This window comes from Merops nubicus, unplaced genomic scaffold, assembly GCF_000691845.1.
Source record: "Merops nubicus isolate BGI_N331 unplaced genomic scaffold, ASM69184v1 scaffold4724, whole genome shotgun sequence".
In the NCBI taxonomy this organism is placed as follows: Eukaryota; Metazoa; Chordata; class Aves; order Coraciiformes; family Meropidae; genus Merops; species Merops nubicus.
The window spans coordinates 24,314-46,743 of NW_008603466.1; the positions used below are offsets into that span (position 1 = coordinate 24,314).

General features: G+C 38.2%; 1 protein-coding gene across 1 annotated transcript in view; it reads right to left on the bottom strand.

The window, feature by feature from the left end:
• The window catches only part of LOC103771363 (lethal(3)malignant brain tumor-like protein 3), a gene marked incomplete at its 3' end in the record, with an annotated part of 45,796 nt that overhangs the window by 18,532 nt on the left and 4,834 nt on the right, over positions 1-22,430 (bottom strand). Inside the window, 8 exon segments of the mRNA XM_008938656.1 lie at positions 3,969-4,104; positions 5,745-5,809; positions 5,812-5,845; positions 9,075-9,166; positions 11,435-11,519; positions 12,554-12,692; positions 13,687-13,846; positions 16,086-16,197. Of these exon segments, the coding sequence (XP_008936904.1) occupies positions 3,969-4,104; positions 5,745-5,809; positions 5,812-5,845; positions 9,075-9,166; positions 11,435-11,519; positions 12,554-12,692; positions 13,687-13,846; positions 16,086-16,197 (823 nt within the window).

Sequence of the window (22,430 nt, forward strand, 5' to 3'; positions counted from 1 at the left end):
TCCAACCTTGCAGTCCTGACCATCAAGGCAGCCGAAGGTCCTCAAGAAGCAGAATGTCTAGGGAGATCCTACAAACTAAAATCTGTAATTCCACTAGGTATCAAAAGTCACTCTCAGCAAGATACCAGTTCTACACTACTCTCTCCTTTTAAACAAATCTCTCCCAGTGGCGCAGGCAACAAGTAACCTCTCTGCCTTTTCAAAAGAAAACTGCAGCTTACCACGTCTTTCCTCACAGGTACCAACTAACTTCTCTTTGGTGGTCTGACTGACACACATACAACCAACCAACAAGCCTGGGGCAAGCGCTCTGCAGCTGCTTTTCAGTCTGTTGCTTCCACTTCAGAAAGAGCAAAGAGCCCACAGCATCCAGAACTCTTCCCACTATGCCAGCCAGTCTAGTAAAGAAAATTCCCCCCCTCTACAGACTGCACCCTACTATGTCCTCAGGCTATCCATAATACCCCATGATCACTACTAGCCTTAAAGCAAACTTTCTATGTAATATCAAAACAGTTGCTTACACCATCAATGTCCCAGGACTCGCTACACATTTACAGCACAACCTATCCCCTGCACAGACTTTCTGCATTTTTTTATTCTATGTGTACAGAACTTGGGAAGAAATCTACATTTCTGTTGATACTTTGCCTCTTCTAGTTTCTTTGAGAAAAAAATAAAATAATTTGTAATATACTGAACTGCATAAAATAATTCACAAGAAACCATTTGTACTTCTGATGTATGAAACAAATTTAAGAGATGTAGGCAGATAGTTTTCTTCCTTTATGTGCCTGTTAAATAATATAGGAACAAGACCAAAACCATTATGAACTTCAGTGAGTGATCACCTTAATTACTGAAGTGTGTCACCTCTTGACTATTTGAAGTATTACTCAAGCTACAGACAACATCTTTGTTTAACTTTCATAGAATCTCATATTTTCCAAGAAACTACAAGTAAAGAATCCTTTAATTTCACCTCATCCACATCTTCCTTTCTTGGTTTTCATTTTCAGTAACAGCTAATATAAATTAACCTCCCAGTCCACACAATGGTACTTTTACTTATACTCCAATAGCCCCTTGTCTTTATAGCTGCAGACCAGCTGAAATAATTTTTAAAGGAATGTTGTATCAAGGCTTTAATTTTCCCTTTGTAATTTTAGAGGAAATTCAAACTTAGCTCAAAGCTCACAATCAACAACACCTACTGTATGCATGGTGGAATCAGGTACTGGTACTGGGGCAAAGTCCATGGAAAAAAAATTGCTTCCAGTAGATTGTGAAGGAGTTTCTGGGCAGCATGCGTCTTCCAGTCACAAAATGAGAAAGGAAGATATCTACCTCATAAAACAAGGATCAAAGGCAAAACTGATTTCACCAGTTGCTGTAGCTATAGAACTGTATTCACTTACTAAAACTAAGGGCTTTGTTAATTTCCAGTCAATTTACAAATATATAGCTTGAAGGCTACTTGGAATTATGTAATTTGTTAAACAGAATAGAATGGACCAGACTATTTCTGTTGGTAGGGACCTACAATGATCATCTAGTCCAACTGCCTGACCAATTCAGGACTGACCAAGTTTAAGCATGTTAAGGACATTTATGTTGATCTGCTAGCATCTTTTTTATTTAAAAAGCAACACTACAGAGCTGTATTAATTTTCCCAAAAAAGGTCCATACAATTTTTACTTTGGGACCTCTACCGCAGTTCTCAAGGCTCCCTCCTTCTCTGCTAACTGCAGAGCAACTCCTCTGAAGTTGTTTCAGAAGACCAAGTGGCCTCTGCTTCACCAATGTCTCCCTTTGGGAGTTTTGCTCCTATGTGTGTGCTGGAAGCCCAGCAGCAACTGCTTGTTGCTTCTGCTGCCATGGGGATGGGAGACACCCTGCTTTGAGGTCCTGTCCTGCCTGGTGGCACCAAGAATTACCTGCCCCTTCTGTCTTAATAAACAAGGATACAAATGTGTATCAGGAAACATCATGATTACCAGAGCAGGTTTCAGCAGTCACACCATACCTCATCAATGATGAAATGGTTTTCTGCAGAGGTGAAGTGACAGAGCCAAGCTATGCAAAGGGCAAAGCACTTTGTAGGTCTTGGATAAAAATACCTGAGAACAGTCTTCCTATTCAACATTAAGAATATGTCTTTGGAATCACAGTAGTATAGAGCTGCGCAGGATGACAACCAGAACCCTGAGAATTACCATCGTATATCCTCCTACCTCGCCTCCCTCAACACCTCTGACAGGCTCTGTGACCTTTCTAAGTAAAGTCCTATCCATTGCTTCAGTATGGTGAAAAAAAAATAAACACAAAAGAACAATGTTGCCACCAGCTTAAAACTAGAAAAACTGAAGAAACTTTACATGAAAGTGACTCAGAAACAGACCAGCTTTCCCAGAATCAGAGTGGTAGGGATTGGAAGGGACCTCTGGGGATCATCAAGTCCAAGCCCTCTGCCAAAGTAAGTTCATGAAGAGCAGGTTGCATAGGAATGTGTCCAGTTGGGTTTTGAAACTCTCCAGAGAAGGAGACTTCATAACCTCCCCGGGCAGTTTGTTCTAGTGCTCCATCATCCCCACAATAAAGAAGTTTCTCTTCACTCACTGTTAACAAAAGTTCAAAGTTTTTTACCTTCATCACAGATATAAAAATAACATCAGTAACTCTATAACTAGGGACTACTCACTTGCTACACATAACTTATTACTTCAGTGGAGAGCAACCTTCTGAGAAATTCTGATTTATGTTCAAGAAATTGCTATTTCTGCACGGCCAGTTATGCAGGACTATGCCTAGTGGAAGCCCCTGTACTAGAGCAGCAGCACAGCACACTCCTGCCTGCAGCTCAAGTGGAGCTTGCAGAACACTCACGAGAGCAGCACATGCTCCTTCATACTCCTCCAAGGCACAGCTGCAGAAATGCCACCCTCTCCTATGCTGGGAGGCCCTCTGCCTGTGCACTTCCAGGGGCTTTACCTTCCACAAGCCAGTAGTTATATCCACAGTTTTAGAATTCTCCATAATGCATCCTCTCAGCTCTGTATGCTCATAGTTTTGCAGCCTTTTGAAACTGCAGCATCCTACCCTCACTCTGTATGTCAGAACATCACATGTATTTATTTCTCACTCTCCTGTCTTCAGGACTTTCTCCCTTCATGCCCACATATTTCTTTCCTATCCTAAAAGGGAGCTCATTTATTCCTTTTTTTATGGTACAGTTCAGTGCAGATGTACTTCATCTGACAAAATAAAGGAGTTACATAATCTGAAATATAATAGTTAAGAAAGCAAATTACACATATTTCAACGTATGTACCCAATTTACATAAGCTACATAGAAGTCATGCTTTCAGGCTTGTAATCTTACCCTTTTTTCTTCCTGATCTGTTCATTCCTATTTTGTCTCTATTTCAAACTTACTCTTTATGGCGAAAGCACAATCTTTATTAGTCTGTACCAGCACATGTACAGTAACAGTGATCAATATCTAGCAATTAAAATATCCTAAGACCTTCCACTAAAGGATTCTCAGCTGCCTGTGAGACCTCAGTTTAAGCATACATGTTACCAGTACACTGTCATTTTACTTGCAATAACCATTCATTGGGGTCTAGGTTTGTTGCTTAACTTTCATAATGCCTTATGAATTACACCCTTACAAATTACTCTTATTGTTTGTTTTATTTTCTTATTCTCATTGAATTTCCATTGAATAAAAAAAGTTTGAACATTAATCTCAAGATTTTAGCAAGACTTCAAGTAGAGTTTTATTTCCCACGTTCAAATATTCTGACTAAATGAACAAAAAACTTTCTGCCAAAAAGAAAATAAATTCTAGCATTACAAAGTCTCAAACTCAGAGCTATGGAAAATGTGTTTCATTTCATATGCATTTCACATTTCACACTAATGCATCAGGAAAATGCATTTCACATTTCAAACTAAACAATACCTTTAGGTGGATGAAGCTTGTGACCTGTTTTCTCACACCATCCAACAGGATGAATGTCTGAAGAATCAGCGTTCACCCAGAAATCGTAACAATCTGAGTATCCATCAAAATGAAGTCGTATTCTGTAGCCACAAACCTAAAGGCAAGAAAGGACAACAGGCAATGCTGTGTTTTAAGACGTTTGCTCTTACATAACAGAATCTGTTCAGTATGATGTATAAGAACAGTGTTTTCAGACAGCCTTTTACTTCTGCTCAAGCCAAAACTGGATGAATACATTCATTTGGTAAAAAGAAAAGAATAAAAAAGTAAATCCATTCTCAGTCTGAGTGCCTCCTCTTCTGGTGAAAAGAATTAACTGAAAGCTAGATATTACCACTAGTGTTCCAAAACCTGAAAGCTGTTCAATCCTACATCAGAATAAAACAGAAATGCTACAGGAGAGCATGAATACGTCTGATACAATTAGGGACAACGTGCAGACAATGGTGTTCTCAAGCTATCCCAACTAATCAATATGCAAGAGAGCACTCATGAGTAACTGTTCAACAGGCTCTCTAGAGAGGTGAGAACTGTTATTAAAAATGAGAAGTCAGTTGAAGTAGCCCCCTGAACTTATAAGTTAACCATGAAGAAGAAGAAAACAACAGGACACAATCTTTCTCTCTGTACAAAAGTTCTCCACATTTTGCTGAGTGTCAAATGCCATAACTTTCCTGTGCTCATCAGTGAAAATGTTGACATCATGGTCACTCTATTTTACATTTAATTTATACTCTAACATAACTTTCAGCTTGCTATCTCAGAATTCTGTGGAATTCTGGTCATCCTGCAGTAAAACATGACCAATGACTCAGTGCCAAGCACAAGGTGTACAGGAAATAACCACTGACACACCATCCACACGAAACTGGAACAGATATCCATAGAAATGGGACATAACTATGAGCCATGAAGAGATCCAGAAATGGGAGCACAAAAGCCTAGGCTATTAAAATAAAAACTCTAAAAGTACAGCTGCCTAGAACAGCAGTGACACAGAACAGAGTAGCTACCTATTCTTATTTCCCCATTTTAACTCACAGTACAAACCCAAAAAAGGATCCTCAGTAAACTACATAAAAATGAACATATGGTATGTTTGAAAGACATACAAAATGTAACTGAGAAACAGGTCCTCACTTCTACTAATTAAAGCAAGGAAGCTTGCTTTAATTTTACTCATCAGAAAAATTATTTCCTAAAATCCAGTAAAAAGACAAACAGTTTTTATTGTATACTAACTCGTATATATAGAAGTATATATAACTTCTACAATACGATAACTTCTCAAGTCATCAGCCTGAGAAAACTGTAGCACAACCACAACACAAAAAAGTATTAGGTATTTGTATCAGTGAATGGAGCAACTGTAAATACTATCAAACTTCTGTGTAACTCCTATATATCAGTTGTTATACTTTTGATGACAAAGTTTTTTTTCTACTTATCTTCTCTTTTAAATATAGAACTAAATTACAGGGTAACAGAAAAACCACAGATCATCTAACTAGTGTAATAGCGTTTTGTTTAGCTGCATATGTTAAATACATGTAAATAGTCACTCCTGCATGGCACTAGATGTAGCCTTTACATGCCTGTCAGGTAGATTTAATACAGCATTATTAATTTCAGTTCTGCCTGCTGTTAGGGAAAAGTGAGCAGTTTCAGCTGCTGCTGTTTCAGTTCATTCTCCCCTGTAATCCTGCACCACGGCTGCTCACAGCCTCTACTCACCTCGACCACTGTGAGAACACAGTATATTGACTGGTGCTCAGGATCCACACCCTCCAGCTTCATTCATTGAATCCATTTTTGTTGTATGGGAAAGACTGATACTGCAATGGAAAAAAGGCAGCTTCAATACTTCTGGAAGTAGCCAGAGACAGACAGTATATCTTTATAAAGAAAAGAACAATTATTATCTACTATTCATGTTCCTGAAAGAACTAATAAATCACTTTAAAATAAGTTTCACATTTTTTATAAACATACAGAAGAAAAGAGAAATTGGTGATTATTCAAAACACACTTTTACACTGGAATGACTTAAAACTTCATAATGTTCTTACATATTCTCAAGAATTAGCAAAAAGGTTAATCAAGGGAAAGAAGATTACATGATTGCCCTCAATTTTTTTTCACTAATTGTCAATAAAACACTTTAACAATGTAATGATTTATTTTTCAGCCTGTATAGTGACACCGACACCTTCCTGGTGGTTATCATTCCTATAATAATCAATCACTTAGGAATGTGGATTAATGCTACAGAAAACTGACAAAATATCCAATGAGATTTCATATATGAAAATAAAATAGTGTGGGATGCCAGAAATGGTTCATTTTGATTTAAAGATGCCATCAGGAAATATTTACTGTGAGGACAGTGAGATACTGGAACAGGTTTTCCAGAGAAGTTGTGGATGACCCATCTCTGGAAGTGTTCAAGGCCAGGCTGGATGGGGCTTTGAGGAATCTGGTCTAATGGGAGGTCTCTCTGCCCATGGCCGAGGGGTTGGACGTAAATGATCTTTTAAGGTCCCTTCCAACCCAGATCATTCCATGATTCTAAGTATTTGAAAAGTTATTTCATTCTAATGTCACTACACTTAACATTTTTATTATCAATGAAAGTTTAATGAAGTTATTCTATTGACAATTCTAGATACTTTCCCCAAGAGGAATGCAAAAGCAGAGATTTTTTTGTAAAATCAATAAATTCCAGTTTTTAAAGTTCATCTTGGTGCACAGACTTGTAGTTAACGTCATCTATAGCATGAACACCGTATAGATAAAAAAACCTCAGCTGAAAACTGAATTGCTAGAAACACTGACATACTGAGAACAGTGGCCAAAATAGTAACTAAGATTTTGCAAAAGCAAGAACCAGTAAAATTATAAAGAAAGGGAACAATTAAAAAGTCACAGATCTGTTTATATGTTCATTATTATAAAAAACATCACTGTACAAACAGTACACAATTCTACAAATAACACACTAAAAATTAAGCAATTATCACATAGGTATTTCCTGAAATTTAAGGTATGAATTATTCACTATTCTACTCATTGTCAAATCTAAAACTTCTAAGGCAACACAATCTTTAGTTTGGTTTCTGTTACAGCAAAATAATAGGCGACTTTCAGAAGACTAATAACTTTCAGACTATTTAACAGCTTTCAATTTCGTGCATTATTCTCAATACATCACCCAAAGCTACAAATTTAGTAATCACACATTATCTTTACAACAAACACCTAAAGATACTTTGTTAAGGACAGATACAAGAACATGGTAAGAGCAAAGGTAAAAGGAGTCAGCAAATGAGCAGATGGCAGACTGAGGATTAGAAATGTTTATATATGGTGCAAGAACATAAACTCCAAAACATTACATGAGGAGAATTGGAAATGGAAAAACAATTCAAAGGTCAATAATTATATTTTTGGGGGGCCATAAGAGCTTGTCAGTCACAGCCTAGAAATCATTCTAAGATTTAAGTACAAGGAAGTGGTAAGTACAAGGACTCTCTGTTATTCTGACCATTCCTAACTAAGGGTATAAAAAAAAAAAGCCATAAAAAGGACTGCTTCTGAACTGGAAAAATAAAGGAGGAAAAAAAAAAAAAAAGAGTAATTCCCACAAGCCAAATGACAATCAGATTCAAAACTGGTGGTGACGTTTGGGGTTCTTTTTAACCTTACTGTTCCTGTGGCTTGTCCATCCACCTGTAAAATGGAGAAATATTACCTTGCCACTTCTGAGTCCCACTAAGAATCCTCTCTCCACTACAGGCTTTAAATACTGCACACTAAATAAAACCCCAGAGTTATCCAGGGACTAGAGACTTTAAAAGAAAGTATTGAATAAGATGCACTGAGTAAAAAAGGTACACTCTGGGGAAAAAGAAAGGCAACAGTACATCATCATGTAACTCCAGACTTTACCATCACGTGCAGTGCCCAGAAAGGTGCCATATGCCTGTGTGCCACAAAAGCATTTCACGGGAGGTCAGATGGGCAAAGCAACAATGTGTAAATCTACCTTCCAGACAGAGACTCTATGTACTCAAATTTTTTTCTTGTTAATTTTTCAACCGGTATATAGCACAGTGGAATATGACTAAGGATGGTCAGCTAACTGTTGTTCTTCCACCTAAAAGTCTATGGATCTATATGTTGCAACTGTAGCTCTTCTGTACCTCAGTAATGTCTAAAAGCACCAATTAAAGGTCATCATCACGTGCACACATAAGCTGAAAAGCTAACCCCTCTTGAAAGATTTAGTAATTTAAGTATAAAGCAAACAGAAAGAAATGGATGCAAGACACAGAGACTACAAGTAAAAACAGAATTATGAAAAAATAATACCATATATATATAGCAGAAGAACAGCAGTTGAGACATGTTCACATGTTTTGTTTCTCTTTTAGAAAAAGAACAGCATGGAAGCTTTGTGGATTTGCATACAGAGCTCTCTTCCAAGAAAGACAGCGCTAGAGAAAGCACTGAAATGACAAATGACAAAGGCTACCATAGCAGGCAAAGGACAAGCAAGAGATGACGATGTGACATCCAGTCAGATGACAAGCAAAATGAGAACAAGCCAAACTAGTTCTGACGTAGTAACAAAATATAATGTCAGCAGGAGTTGCAAAAAGACAAGTAATATAATCAAAGCAACAAGCCAAATGATGACTGTGATACTACCTTCCAAAACATATTTAAAACAATTGTATGGCATGGAAAAATAAGGGTACATAGCAGTTTTAGCTTCAGAGATTAGAAGGAGAAGCTAGAACTTGTGGACTTTGGAGAAGCGTCTGCTTTCTATAGTCTCAGCTGACAGCAATCCCCTGTATCTACAGAATTCTCTAGTAAAGCAGAAGAAGAGAGCTAATTTCACATGTTCAAACTGCCTCGATTGCTGATTGATAATATTACTTTAATCATGTAGGATTTACATCAGAACAGTGTAAAATCGTTGTATTATTTTAAAAATTGATTTCCTAGAAATTTCATTATCTTAGGTGATGAACTGATTTAAACTTCAGAAGGTCATACCTCTTTAAAAAGCTTAGTGGGTACTGCAATAGCCTTTTCTTCCTCCAGATAGGATGCCCAACACCATGCTTGCCTTCCTTTACAGGGTACAGCTGTAAAGAAGCACACGATAGCAAAAGAACTCTGTAAACGGTAACTTGTCAAGAAAAGAAACAAAAAGCCACCCACACTTTGAAGTTCATAATACACCTATCTCAAATCTGCATTTTATTAAATGCATTCATGGTGTTTCTCAGGACTCATTTCAGGAAAAGTAGCAGGTCTGTAGGTTTAACAGCACCAGGAACATGAAGGTGTCTGGTTTGTAGAGAAAGGTTTCTAGCACTTCAAAGCTTGAATAGTAACAAGAAAAAGCTTCTTCAGGTGACAAGAACAATTTAGAAAGTCTTGACTCCTGTCCCTTTTCCCTTATTGCTCATAAGAAGCATCAATATATGCATTTAGCAAATGTGTAAAGAGATCAGCCCAAATCATAAAGTAGCTATTTTTTTTCCCCCAAGAATTTATTTTCCTGGAAATCATTTTCAACTGGACAGCACTCATGACACTTTTTTAATCACAGTTGAAATACTTTATCCTTTAACAGTATGCAGAAAGTTTCTAATCTACTCCTTTGTATTTTGATGGTTTTGGGTGGAGAGGGAGTTATTTAACAGTAATTTCTCCAGGCCATCAAAACTGTCACCAGTGCTTTTTTCCCCCCATCACGTCATTAGCATGTGACAGAAACTTCCATTTTCAGGTTTGCCCATATACTATGAACACTCACATACACTCGCATAGTCATTGTAATATTGGCTACACCCACATCACTGAGTGATAGTTTATAGGCCTTGAAAACAAGGCACTAACTTCCTTAGCAAAAGCCGGGAACTTCGAAGCTGACCATGCATGTTTCTGTTTTCATACACCTCCACTCTGCTCTCATCTTCATCTAGAATGCCTCCTCTGCACATGCAGCTTAGCATTTCAGACCATAAGCTCAACCTACCAGGAGGATTCCTCATAGTCCACAGTACAATTCTGGCCCGATCCTGACTGTGGGCTACTCACAAGAGAACTAAGTCCCTCAAGTAACAGTCTGGCTAAGCATTTTTATGATTAAAACGTGAACCATAACAACAGCAATGCTAAACTCTCCTGAAGGAAGCTGATAATATAACCAAAATAATAAGAGATTCAGAATAACAGTGATCACTCACCACTATTAAAGCACATTCATTTTATCTGTGATTTACCCCAGGTTTTATCTATTCCATTTAAGAGATGTGTTGTTCAGCACACTAAACACACACTTCTGTGCTTGGTTCTGAATATAAATTGGTCTTTTATATCAAATCTCTTGTACTGAACTAACATTTTCACAAATACAAAAAAAAAAAACAAAATCAGAAGAAATCTGTACAGATCATTCTGTCAGTGGACAGCAGCAATTTCCATTGAGTACCGGCTTTGTGCTTGTATCTCATACACTTATTACCTCAGCTTTCAAAACAACTGTAAAATTATGTTCGTATTTCAGGAGTAATTTTATCTCAGGAGGGGGCTCTTCCATAACTGTTATGTGTTGCATCTTCAATCAGTATTTTATCTGACTAGTGTGTAGCAGAGCTACTTGGAGCTCTATGCTGATTAGTGGCCCGGCAACTTTGGCTAATCATAGAATGGCTCCCAGTCCACCATAAGAAATACTTTGGAGGACAAGATGTAGGTTTGTGCTTGGTTATAATAGCTGCTGATTCTCTGGTTCTCCCTAAAATTACTTATCGTACAAATAGCTTGAAAAAAGAGCACTCATTTAAAATATGTTTTATTATGCCACTTGATGCAGCATATGTCCCTTTGGACTGATTATAGCAATTATTGCTAAACAGTTCCCTAAATGTGTCTATTTCCAGCACATACTGTAGATACAAAATCAATCCCCAAGGAAACAGAAGTAAACTTTCACTTCTGCCAAATACACGTCTTTCATCATCTGGGAACTCAATGGGCCTGATCCCCTTTAATACTGGTACTCTTTAGAGGGATAGAAAAAAAACTTAAAATGTGCATCAATTACATTTACACTCACTATATTCTCCTCCACGCTGCCAGAGGTATATAAACTGGCTCTTTCTAAAGGGTAATCAATCTCCAAGTGATGGGAGTTTTTTCTCAGTTTTCACTTGGCTCTCTCAGTTCTTCAATCTTTGAAACTTAATTGCTGTAAATAACACTGGCACTCTTCTTACAGAACTGAAAAAAAATTTATTCAAGAGGGTATACAAATAGAGTGAAACCATGCTGGCAATTCACAGTAAGAGATGGATATTACCTAAAGAATTGAGTTGAACTTTTCATTCCATAATCTAACTTACTTTGTTTCAAAACTGTTATGTCCCCTTTTCTTTTTCTCCTGGCTCTCTGTGAGACTCTCAGGATTCTTCCTTCAGGTTTGTCTTCCTAAATTAAAAAAAAAAGAGTACAGTAACCTCATTAGTTCAGAAGTCTCATCCAGTAAAAATGGAGACACCCAAGGTTTAACTGACTTCACTTAAATGGCAACTGACATAGCTGTCCCTTATCTCAGCCAAACCTGCAGATGTCTAATAAAACCAAAGTAACCCATCACTGAAAAATCACAGCAAACATGATGAAAATGACAGACAGAAGGACTCTTAACACTCAGCCAGCCAGCCCTGTCTAAGCCAGGGACAGATCATGAAGCCTTCAGTGGGCCTGGCTGAGCCACAGATAAATAGCAGCATCTTTGATATGCTCATTCTTGCAAAACAATTTAAAAGGTACACCTCTCACAGCTTTAGTCTGCTTTTTTCAAGTATAGAATTTCTTTACTAAATATAAAATGGCAATGATCCTTTTCATTTATTCTATTATTTGTGTACTAACAGTTTTGTTAGCATCTGAATAGATGAACAGAGTAAGTTACCCATTTGGGAGGGCAGATATATGGCAGCAAAGAAGGTGTCCCCAACTTTTGCCTAAGACACTGCTAGAGAGAGATATGAATTGCCTTCTGACAATTCTAGTGTCTTCAGCCTTTTGACAATTTGGAAGTTGTGGAGCTCTCCTCCTCCCCCTGAAAACTGTGCTCCTTCCCCCAGAAGTGTCACAGATATTGGGAAGAAAATATTACAGGAAAACAGACATCACAGGAAGGTACTGTGATAATTTTTCTATGCTGAAGACAGAGCAAGTCTAGGTTAGTATCACTTTCCCTTTAAATTCTTCTTCTTCTCTTCTTAAAAAAGGAGGGGAAAAGACATAAAAAAATAGCTCTTATCAGTTCATTATCCTGAACTACAACTTACTGATGAGGCATAATTAAACTGGTAAGGAAACCAACTACTTATTGTGGCTCTGATGGAGCGATGTCATCACTTCTTTTTGTGTGCTGATGAAGTTGCTGGCATTGCAATATAAGGCAAAAGCCTGGCCAAATTATTTGCAGGAATGGGTTTATGATGAATACTAACAGTTTCATCAGGATTCTCTTTCTTCTCCCCATCGTCCCTGGACTCTTCTTTGAGAGGTAACTTTGCTTTTCTTTTCCGAATGCCTTTGGAATCATCTTCCCCATTACATTCCACACTGGGCTTTTCCTCCTTTGGTTCCCTATTACAAGAGTAACACAATGACACAAAGTGGGTATTATTCCACTTCTCGTATTCATAAAACAGGTAAATAGCAAGTAAATCTGAAGGTCAAGTGTTTGTAGGTCCCAGGGTAGTACCCCAAATACATTCCTAGAAATAGTACGGAAAATTAGATGTCAAAATAATTAATCTGAAAGACATGCAATAGCAACTGCAAAGGGAAAGCTGTCAGCTTACGCTGAACAAATTCTGCATGTTTTAAACAGTGTGTCCATTCCCATGTATCATCCAGTCTCACAGAGAAGCAAACTGTGAAATGTTTAGGACTGCAGGGCAGCTTACAGCAAGGAAAGCAAAGGTAATTGTTGACACTGACAAATCCGATTGGAGAAAGCTGGTATGTGACTGTACAAATTGTTGAACAAACAATCAGAACAGAAAACTTTGTGGCAATTAGCTAAAAATGGAGGGAAATGCACAAAACCATAATGTTAATAGCTGCCATAAAGCGGTAATATGCAATACAGAATGGACACAGTAACACAAACCTCTTGTGAGATGAACTGCACTAGCTGAAAGAAAAGGAACTGAGAAGCTACATGTTTTCACTTGCTGTCATCTATAACACAGCTCTTGCACTTAATGATAATTAACTTACCATACCAACCACCTCATTACTGATTATCTTAATTCCAATGATTATGAAACAGGGTGGGTGTCTGACACTGATTCATGCATCCCATAGACTGTTTTACCACTTGAATCTGACAGCAGAACACAACACACTTTGAGCAAAAAAAGACTGGCTTCAGCTTCAGTGTTAGACAAAACCAAATGTTAATGCATTTACACGAAAAACAGTGGAAGAACATTATAAACCAATGGAGACTCACCAAAACATCGCTGTTTAATATCTTACTTTGCCCCACTCACCATTAACTTTTTATCCCACTTCTATGTCATTCTGCATTTATGCCAAATTCTTTGTTTCTATGCTGTATGATAGCACCTACTTGTTTTTTACTTGCTGGGCACATCTCTGGCTGCAAAATTTCCCTTCAGGAACAAATTCTTCTATAGTACCATAGCGGTAACAGTTTTCACAGAAAACAAGTCCATCCATTTTTGCAGTTTCCTTCAATCTTGTAGAGATCCCTGTTTTTTCTGAAAAGGCTGCACAAGGAAAAAAAGTAACTAGTAACTTCACTTAGGTAGAGGTGATACATTTGCAACCATCCTCAGCAGGTCTTGCTAAGTGAACAGAAATAGAAGACATATCACTCTTGTCAGAATGAAGAACTGGGAGTTAAGTGTCTGTATGGGGTCTGTATTCCTGACAAGCAAGTTGGATTTTCATAGCACAACACAAAGGAGAGGAATCCACCAATTCCATGCTTCTGTCATCAGTGGCACATCGACACTACTTGATGTGTCTACTCATGAAAGGAGTGAATTTTGTGACAGGCACTGCACTGACTGCCCAGGGCCATCACTGCACACAGTTCACTACCTCATCTGCTGACGTACCTCGTTTTTGATCTATATGTAGGGTCATTTGGCAAAAAAGATTAGGTGGTAGTTATCTTTCAATAGGTGAACTTATTTCTGGAAGCAAATTATTGACTACATCCTACAGTCTCTCACAGCAGTGACTATTCTCAACCTGACTGAGGTCTACCAGAAGTAAAATATCACTAATTTGTAACAAAGAAGTTTTAAAATACTAAGTTACTCATCCTAAGCTACAATTTGCCCACAAGAGACACTAAGCCTAGGAGAGGATGCTACTTCTTTCACGCACAAGCAAAAATGAAGCACTGTGAAGTTCTCCAGCTTCCAGAGCAGGTCATTGACTTTGCACTGCCCCAAAAAGCAAATTTCAAGTCACGAACTGTTTCTTTTCCTTGAGCACTCTTCTGGATTTGAAAGTGGAGTCAAATGAACTCTTGTGTGTAGACTAACTCCACTAGAACAATATATAATTTATGTGCTGTATTTACACTCCAGCATCATTAGTGGTTCTAAGCAACTACTTCCTCTCACAATGGGAAGATTTAGCAATATTTTCATTTTTGGGGACCATTAAGTTAGTCAAAGACAGTATAAGGTAGCAGCAGGATGCTTACTTAGCATGTTCGTGTGTCCATAAACAGGAGCAAAATTTTTTTTTTTTCATGTTTGCCAGACCGTAGGGGATGAAGTTGTATGCTTCAATGTACATATCTGTGATCTCTCAGTCTAAGGAGAGAACCTGTTGTGCTACTACACTATCACAGTGTTGCCACTCTCACTGCAGATTTGAATCTTGAATAATTATCACTGCCTCTAGACAGACCTACAGAACAGAGTAGCTGTGGTCTGGAGCTTCAGACCTCACAGCTGAGGACCAAACTGCTTTTCCATTGGTGTAGATGTTTCACCTACTCACAAAAGTCACCCGACAATAAAGACTTAATGGTGTGGGGAGTAGCAAAGAAATACTTTCACTGACTTTGCTTATTGGGCTTATACTGATGATTACTAAACCAAACTTTTGGAGTCTGTTTTTCAAAGGACTAAAGAATCACACAGAATGGATAATTTAAAAAAAAAAAAAAAAAAAGATAAAATATCATATCAAAAAGCCTAGGTAGTTTTAAGTAATTGCAAAACCAGTTGTGATATTCTCTTTCAGAGTATTCCATCATTGCTGGAGACAGTGTATCAAGATTTTCAGAATTTATGATCACATAAACCAACTCTCCTTGAACAAAGGTGTTTCCTTACATCAGTATTTTAAACCTAGCAAACATCTTATTTGATAGACAGATAGTATAACTATTAGAATTTCATCATTTAGGATAAACACAAATGGTTACTACACACTGATTTTAATGCTGTAAAAAAGCATCATGAGCAGGAAAAAGCAAAGAGTGCAAGCATGCAGTGGCATAGGTGGTAACAGCTGAGCAGCAGCCAGTAACACGTGAAGTCACTTTACAGTACATGGTACTTCGGTCACAAAGAAACTGTAAGCAGTTAGTAAAGTCTCTGGGCAGTCTGGAGAATCAGCTCAACAAATATGACATCTAAGAAGTTCTCAGTAATATACATTAATAAATTGACTGCTTTGTAAATTAAATAGAAGGAAAACACTGATTCTAAAACTAGAAAAAACTACTGTTAGAAAAAATTGTGGCTGTAACTGAACTTCAGATGTTTAACAATGGAATTACTTCCTTTTAACTTAAAATGAATTTATTTTCATACTTATTCAAAACTCAAGAAACAGGTAACATCACCAGAGACATTCTCCACATTAAAGCAACTAAGGTGTTGGGATTTTTATTTTGGGGGGTAATCTTTAAGAAAAATTGAAAGATAAAGCAAAATACAATCTTCCACAGAAAATGTTTACCACCTCTTAACTCACCTTCTTGCGCAGTTGGAACCATCCAAGTTGTGGTAGCAGTTGCCTTTTTAACACTTTCCATCTCCGTTTCATCTGTTATCACTTCCAGGGCCCCAAATTCATTCACTCTAAACTGTAAGCCAAAACAAATGGTGTATACAGTAGAAATTTACTAATACTCTCTCATGCCATCGTCTTCTGTCCACCAAGATAGTTTTTACATGGTGTCCTCACCATATCACCTCACTTCCACAAGCCTTTCTCATTTTCATCCAGCAAAATGCAAACTCATTTTGTTATCTACAAATATTAATTTGCAATAGGTACTGATATAAATGCGTCCACATGCAGACTGATACCTAACTTACACACAAGAATTAAAAAATCAGTAACAGAAATTCATGTGAAATTCTCCAAATGTTCTGCTTTTCATTGCCAGCAAAACAATGCACTCCTGTCAAAGGTTATTTTTGTCAAGGAAAAGGGAACTGAATATCAAATACAAATGCTTTCAGAGTACCGAAATTTTAGCATCCTCCTAAAACACAGTACTTCTCTGCTGTAAAGTGCACATAAACAAACATCTCAAGGCAGTTTATGAGCTGTTTAATTACATGCTGAATGGGATATTACTGCCAGCCAGAAGCAAGGCTCAACAATACCCCACATGCTGTGCTTACACAGGAGCACCAGGAGTTATATCCATCCTGCTGCCAGCAGAAAAGTGTCTTCCAAATGCCATAATGGTTACAATACTACCAGATGAAAATAATCTTCAGCTTCCTAGTCACTACATGGTTTGCAGGCCCAGCTGGTTACATGGGTTGAACTCAAGGCAGCGTTTTGTTCATGACAGTCTGCTCTCAACAGCAAAGTGGGGTAACTCTCTGAGTTTTGCCACAGAGCACAGGTCTCCAGCAGTGAGGTGCTCTCACCAACAGAGCTCAACAGCAGAAATTACACCCAAGAGACTCTTTCAAAGCTTCCTAGCACCCAGCTGTGAGCGTATTGCTTCAGGGCAGCATCATGAAGCCCGTCTCTGTTTCTCTGGTCAGGCAGCTTCAGCTTGGGAAAATGAGAAGGGGAAAAATTGCCTTGGCACTACATTGATCTTCTCAGTGCCTCTGGAGGCTTCAGGGTTAATTACTCCCACTCACTTCGAACCTTGCTGTGGTATAGTACTGAAAATATGCCATTCTGACTGAAAGCAAAGGTGAGCCTCATGATGTACATACCACAACACTGTGCTTCCACTAATACAGTCCTCCCAGCCTCAGCATTTGCAAAAAGTCACCAGGCCCTAAGGATGCGAGCAGCTCAGAAATAATAAGCTGAGGGGAGGAAAAGAAAGAAGAGAAGGACCTAACAGAGTCTGACTTCTGGTGCCAAGACTTTTACTTGCAATGGGCTACACTCACAACAGATACCTGAGTGTAGCCAAACTGTTGCTACATTCACCTGTACTGAAAGACCAGCAGTTCAGCTTTGAAAGGCAACCAAACGCAGCAACACCACGTGCTTATACTCCAGTTTGTGGACTGACATTCGTGCCATCCCACCGAAGAAATGCAGCGCAGTTACCATTCAGGAGAGGATTCTTGTGTCTTATGACTGACTTACACAACCAGCCTGGTTCCTATTTTGGTGAAGTTCATTTTTGCTATTTGTGCTTTGCTGCCTTTGCAATAGGTGGATGCTAGAGAAAAAATCTTCCTTGCTTCCAAGAGGTCTAACTCTGCAACAGCTGGCTCAGCAAGCAGGCTGCAAGCACAGAATAAAACAAGGTGCTAAAGGCCACCAACTGACAGGTCAGAGGGACGTTACGTACCAACTTCTGGAAACATTCTCCTGCATCTTCACACAGTATCAGCCAGAACATCCATACACCAAAGTATTTCTGAACAGTCCAATGAATAGCTGGGGTATTTCTGCAGGATCCGATCGATGTTCAGGCCTGACACTATACATTCTGTTCCTCCTTCACTGGAGCATCCTGTGGTATGCAAGAACATCACCCTCACTACTGCAACAACCCACCAGCCCTTATGGCTTCAGAAGGCTGACTGTCAGGCATCAAATGATGAAGACAAATGACTGCAGGGAAGGCTACTCCCAGCCACCCTTTCACTAGAGGATGTCCACAGCAGTGAAAGATGAACCATTAAGGAAGCTGCTTTTAAGCAACAATACTCCTTAAGTAAATATATACATTTGCAGTGGATGAAGGGGTTTTCCTTAAATCTGTCTTCTTTAGAACAAACAGTAAAATTCCCATTGATAGAAACAAAGACAGCCCACTATCAAGTACTTTTAAAATAATCTCACAAAGAAGTCCACTTTTTATCACTTCAGTGTTTGAAAGAAAATAAATTATAAAGCTTGTTGGGTATGAATTTAATCCACTTGACTTTCGTCAAATGCCTGCTTGCAAATTTTAAGTAACCTCTTAAGAAGGTAATTCTCTGTCTCACTCAATGGAGCCAATGGTCTTAAAAGATCAGAAGGCAACAAAGAAAAGAAAGAAACTTCAACAGCTTTCGTGAGTGAATCCATGGTAAGACAAACAGGAATAAATGTAACATTTGGATAAAAATTTAACTTTAAATGTTTCAAGTATAGGTGAGTAACAAAAGCAAAAATACACATTTTCAAGTTACTGCAGCTCTTTCAACACAAATATATCATAAACTGAGTTGGCAGGATGACTTCAGCTATTAATAGGTAAGTATAATAGCATACAAGACAGAACTTACTTAGCTGCCTCATTTAGCAGTTTCCAGAAGGATCAAAAGGGAATTAAACAGCACCTTCCATCTAAGTATCATTAGAGATTCCATCCACTCAGAACAGAGACACACTTTCACATTCTCTGGAAACAATGCCTTGATATACCAGGACTTCAGCTTGTATGACTGTTAGTTTAATTCCCAGGAACATTTTAATATTCATTCAACAAATAAAGAACACATTGAGGGAAATCAAGATTCAAATAAGCAATACCCAAACATTACAAATGCTTTCTGAACCATTTCTGTCTGTCCCCTTGCTAAGTTCTTCTACAGGGGTTCAAAATTACTATTTTTTGTAATAAGCTAGATTTTTCTCTCACCAGCGCCTCTACATAAAGTTCATTCAGGAATTGCCTTCTTGAAAAGTCATCTTCTAACTTTTCATTTACATCTATTAATAGTCAGTTTATACCCATTTGTTCTTAACCCAACATTACCCAAGAACTACACAGCTCTCATACCTTAGCACTTATTCTCTGGGTATACATTTGAAACAAGGAATTGTGTACCCCCAAACCTGACTGTATTAGGCTAAGCACAAGCTCCTTCTGTTCTTCTTATGAAAATGATCTCCTTGATCAGCCTGTCATTCTTTGCTGACCATGTGCTGGACTCAGCCATGGAGATTCACTTTTTCTCAGTGAATGTGACTAAGCATAATGCTGCAGATAGACTTCTGCTGTGTCTCCTCCAGTGGCTTTAGGACCTTTCCATTTCTAACAGAAGTCCCTTCCCTTATCATGCCAGAAGGTATTCTGTAGTTTTATGTAGGGGAAAATATATGTTAAAAAGGTTTTCAGTTATCTTTCTCCACATTTCATAAAAATAATCTATTTGTCACTATGTGGGATAAAAAGAAATTTGCAAACATTGTGAAATGTATACCATATTGCAAATTAATTCTTGGAAATGCAAACCTATTGGGAAGAAATACATACAATCTATTTTCAAATTAAGTCCCCATTGTTGCATGTGTCTAATTCAGAGCAACAGACTATCTCAGTTTGCTGTTATTTGTGCCCTTTTAAGAGCACACAAATCTCATCAGTACCCACAGAGATCAAATAAGAATAAAGGCTGCTATTATTTTATACAAGGCAAAAATATTATTTGGGAGCACACACAGAAATAAAAACAAAGAAAAAAGAAGAACAATTGAAGTGCAAAGGACAAAAAAGAAGAAAAAACCCTCTCACATCTTAAGGCACAGCTTTAAAATAAATAGAAAAAACAGCCAACACTACCATCTACTGGGCAAGATAAGGACAAAGAGTTCATTGCAATAAAGACAATTGCTTCACTCTGAAAGTAACTTCAGGAACAAAACTTAATTTGACCCCACAACAGTGTGATTGTGGACTAGCTCAGAAAAAACTTGCAAAATTTATATTATCCAAAACAAAAGTAAATTGCCTTTATGCCTATGAAGTAACTAAACTTAAAGCAGCAGAGTTACACAGCAGTCTGTCAAGAGGGCTGACAGCTGGGACTCCAGCAATACAAGAACTACACTCAGATCTCTGGCAAAGTAAACAGTTACCACCACTCCTGGTTTTAATCACCAGTTAATCACAGCGATTTCAGTGAGACTGCTCAGAGAAATTAAGAGCCCTTCTGGCATCTTCCAGCTCCTCCTCTCTTTAAAGCAAAGTAATCACCTATAGACACTGTGTTGTCCAACCACATCCTGCTACATGGCAAACTGTTTTTTATGTATTACTGAAGTTGAATTATTTAGTAAATGCCAGAGCTTGTCCATTTAACCATTCCCCTCTTCTGTGTGTGTGTGATACAGTCTCTACATGCATGATCACGTACTATTTTTTCCACAGAACCCCTGCCCCAGGCAGGGGCTGGATAGCATTCAGAAAATGAGGCAGCTGTTGGGTATTTTTATACTCTTTCTTCAAGCAGTAAAGCCAGTCTTATTTACTCTACACAATTTGAAAGCAGAATAACTGTTTATTTTCTTAAAAAAAAAAGCCACTGAAATAACAAAGAGCATGTATCTCAAAATGCTTCAGGCACTCCAGCAATTACTGTTACAATACAGTGCAAAGCAATTCCTGAAACAAAACCTCTCTCCTCAGTCACTTACAAAAGAAAATAAAAATATCTCCTCCTAGCTCTAGATTCTTCTGAGTACTCTGCTCCCAGCTTACTTCAAAGCACTCAGTAAGCATGTGACCCCTGACGCTTGCCTGGTCACAGAATTTTGACTCTTTCAGGGATAGAGAAGGTCAGGGCAAAGTGTCCCACCACCTGACTACTTCCTTTCTTTAATGATGAGAAGGGATCCTGCCTGCATGCTCCTGCTCTGCCAGTAAAGCAAAAGACAAACAACCTAGGTAGGATCCCAGGCTATTTAGGGCTCCCTAAACCATAATCACCAGAGATTAAATTCCATACCAAGACCAAGGGGCAGGGCCAGACCCCCTCTCACTGGAATGATGCTGTCAGCAAGGAAGTCAAGCACTTCAAGCAATCTTCAATTTATTTTAAGATACTTCAGTTACACTGTAATAGGCTAATCATGAAACAACGAAGAAGAGGAACAATTTGCATTCAAAAGAAAAGGCTTTATCCTACCTGGGCAGGCACAAGCAAGAAGGGATTACTATTAAATTAGAACCTTCCAAAAGAAAAATAGTAATAGGAAATTTTTCTCATCACTTGTGAACTGAAAGGTACCATATGAAAACATATACCTTTAGCAAGAGAGACTGAAATTTCCCCAGCAAACTGCTGATACCTCAGTCTTGTCTGCAGTAATGTTTATCTGCTTTATTCTTAGGCACTCCTCAGGCTCTTCCAATCCCCCCTCCCCACTTCAACCCAAGTGCTCAAGAATTATCTTTGTACCAGAAGGCTTCTCAATGATTTCTCTCCATTGCAAACTCAGTATGTCTTATTATCTCCACTTGAGTAGGAAATTGCAGCTAAACAGACTTTCTTAAGGAGACACTATAAATCAGAGACAGAGGCAGAAGTCAAGGCCTGCCAAGATGACACTTATTGATCCAGAAGTTGACCTACAAAGCAACCCTGCCTCCAAAATTATTTCAGTCTAAATACCAAAAGCTAATATCTCATGAGGAACTCAAGCAAGTGACAAAAAACTAATGGCTACCTGCCAAAATTTTGGTTCCAGTGAGTTGTTCAGCACCGCACAGGAAGGCTGTGGTAGAAGCAAGCACAGCATTAAGCTTTCCTGTGTGGGATTTACCTGCATTAATCACCTTTTCCTTCCTGAAATCCTCTGCCCAGTTATTTACAAGCCTGAAAGCACCAACAGCAAATGACACAGTGGATTTTGTGGTAAAATAGCATCTGATCATTTAAGAGAAGGCTCTACCAAGACTACATGACAGGAAGCCAAATTAAAAATCCAACAGCAAACCTAATTCTTGCATTTCTTAGCTTCAGAGTTTTAGCAATTTTAACAATGAAATTTCCTTTTTTTTGGGTCTTTCTTTTTTTAAATAGATAAAATCATTTTATAACAATGCAGTTTTAAACAGACATCTGTAGCAATGGAGCACAGAATAAGCTAAGTAATTACATTAGATTGCAACAA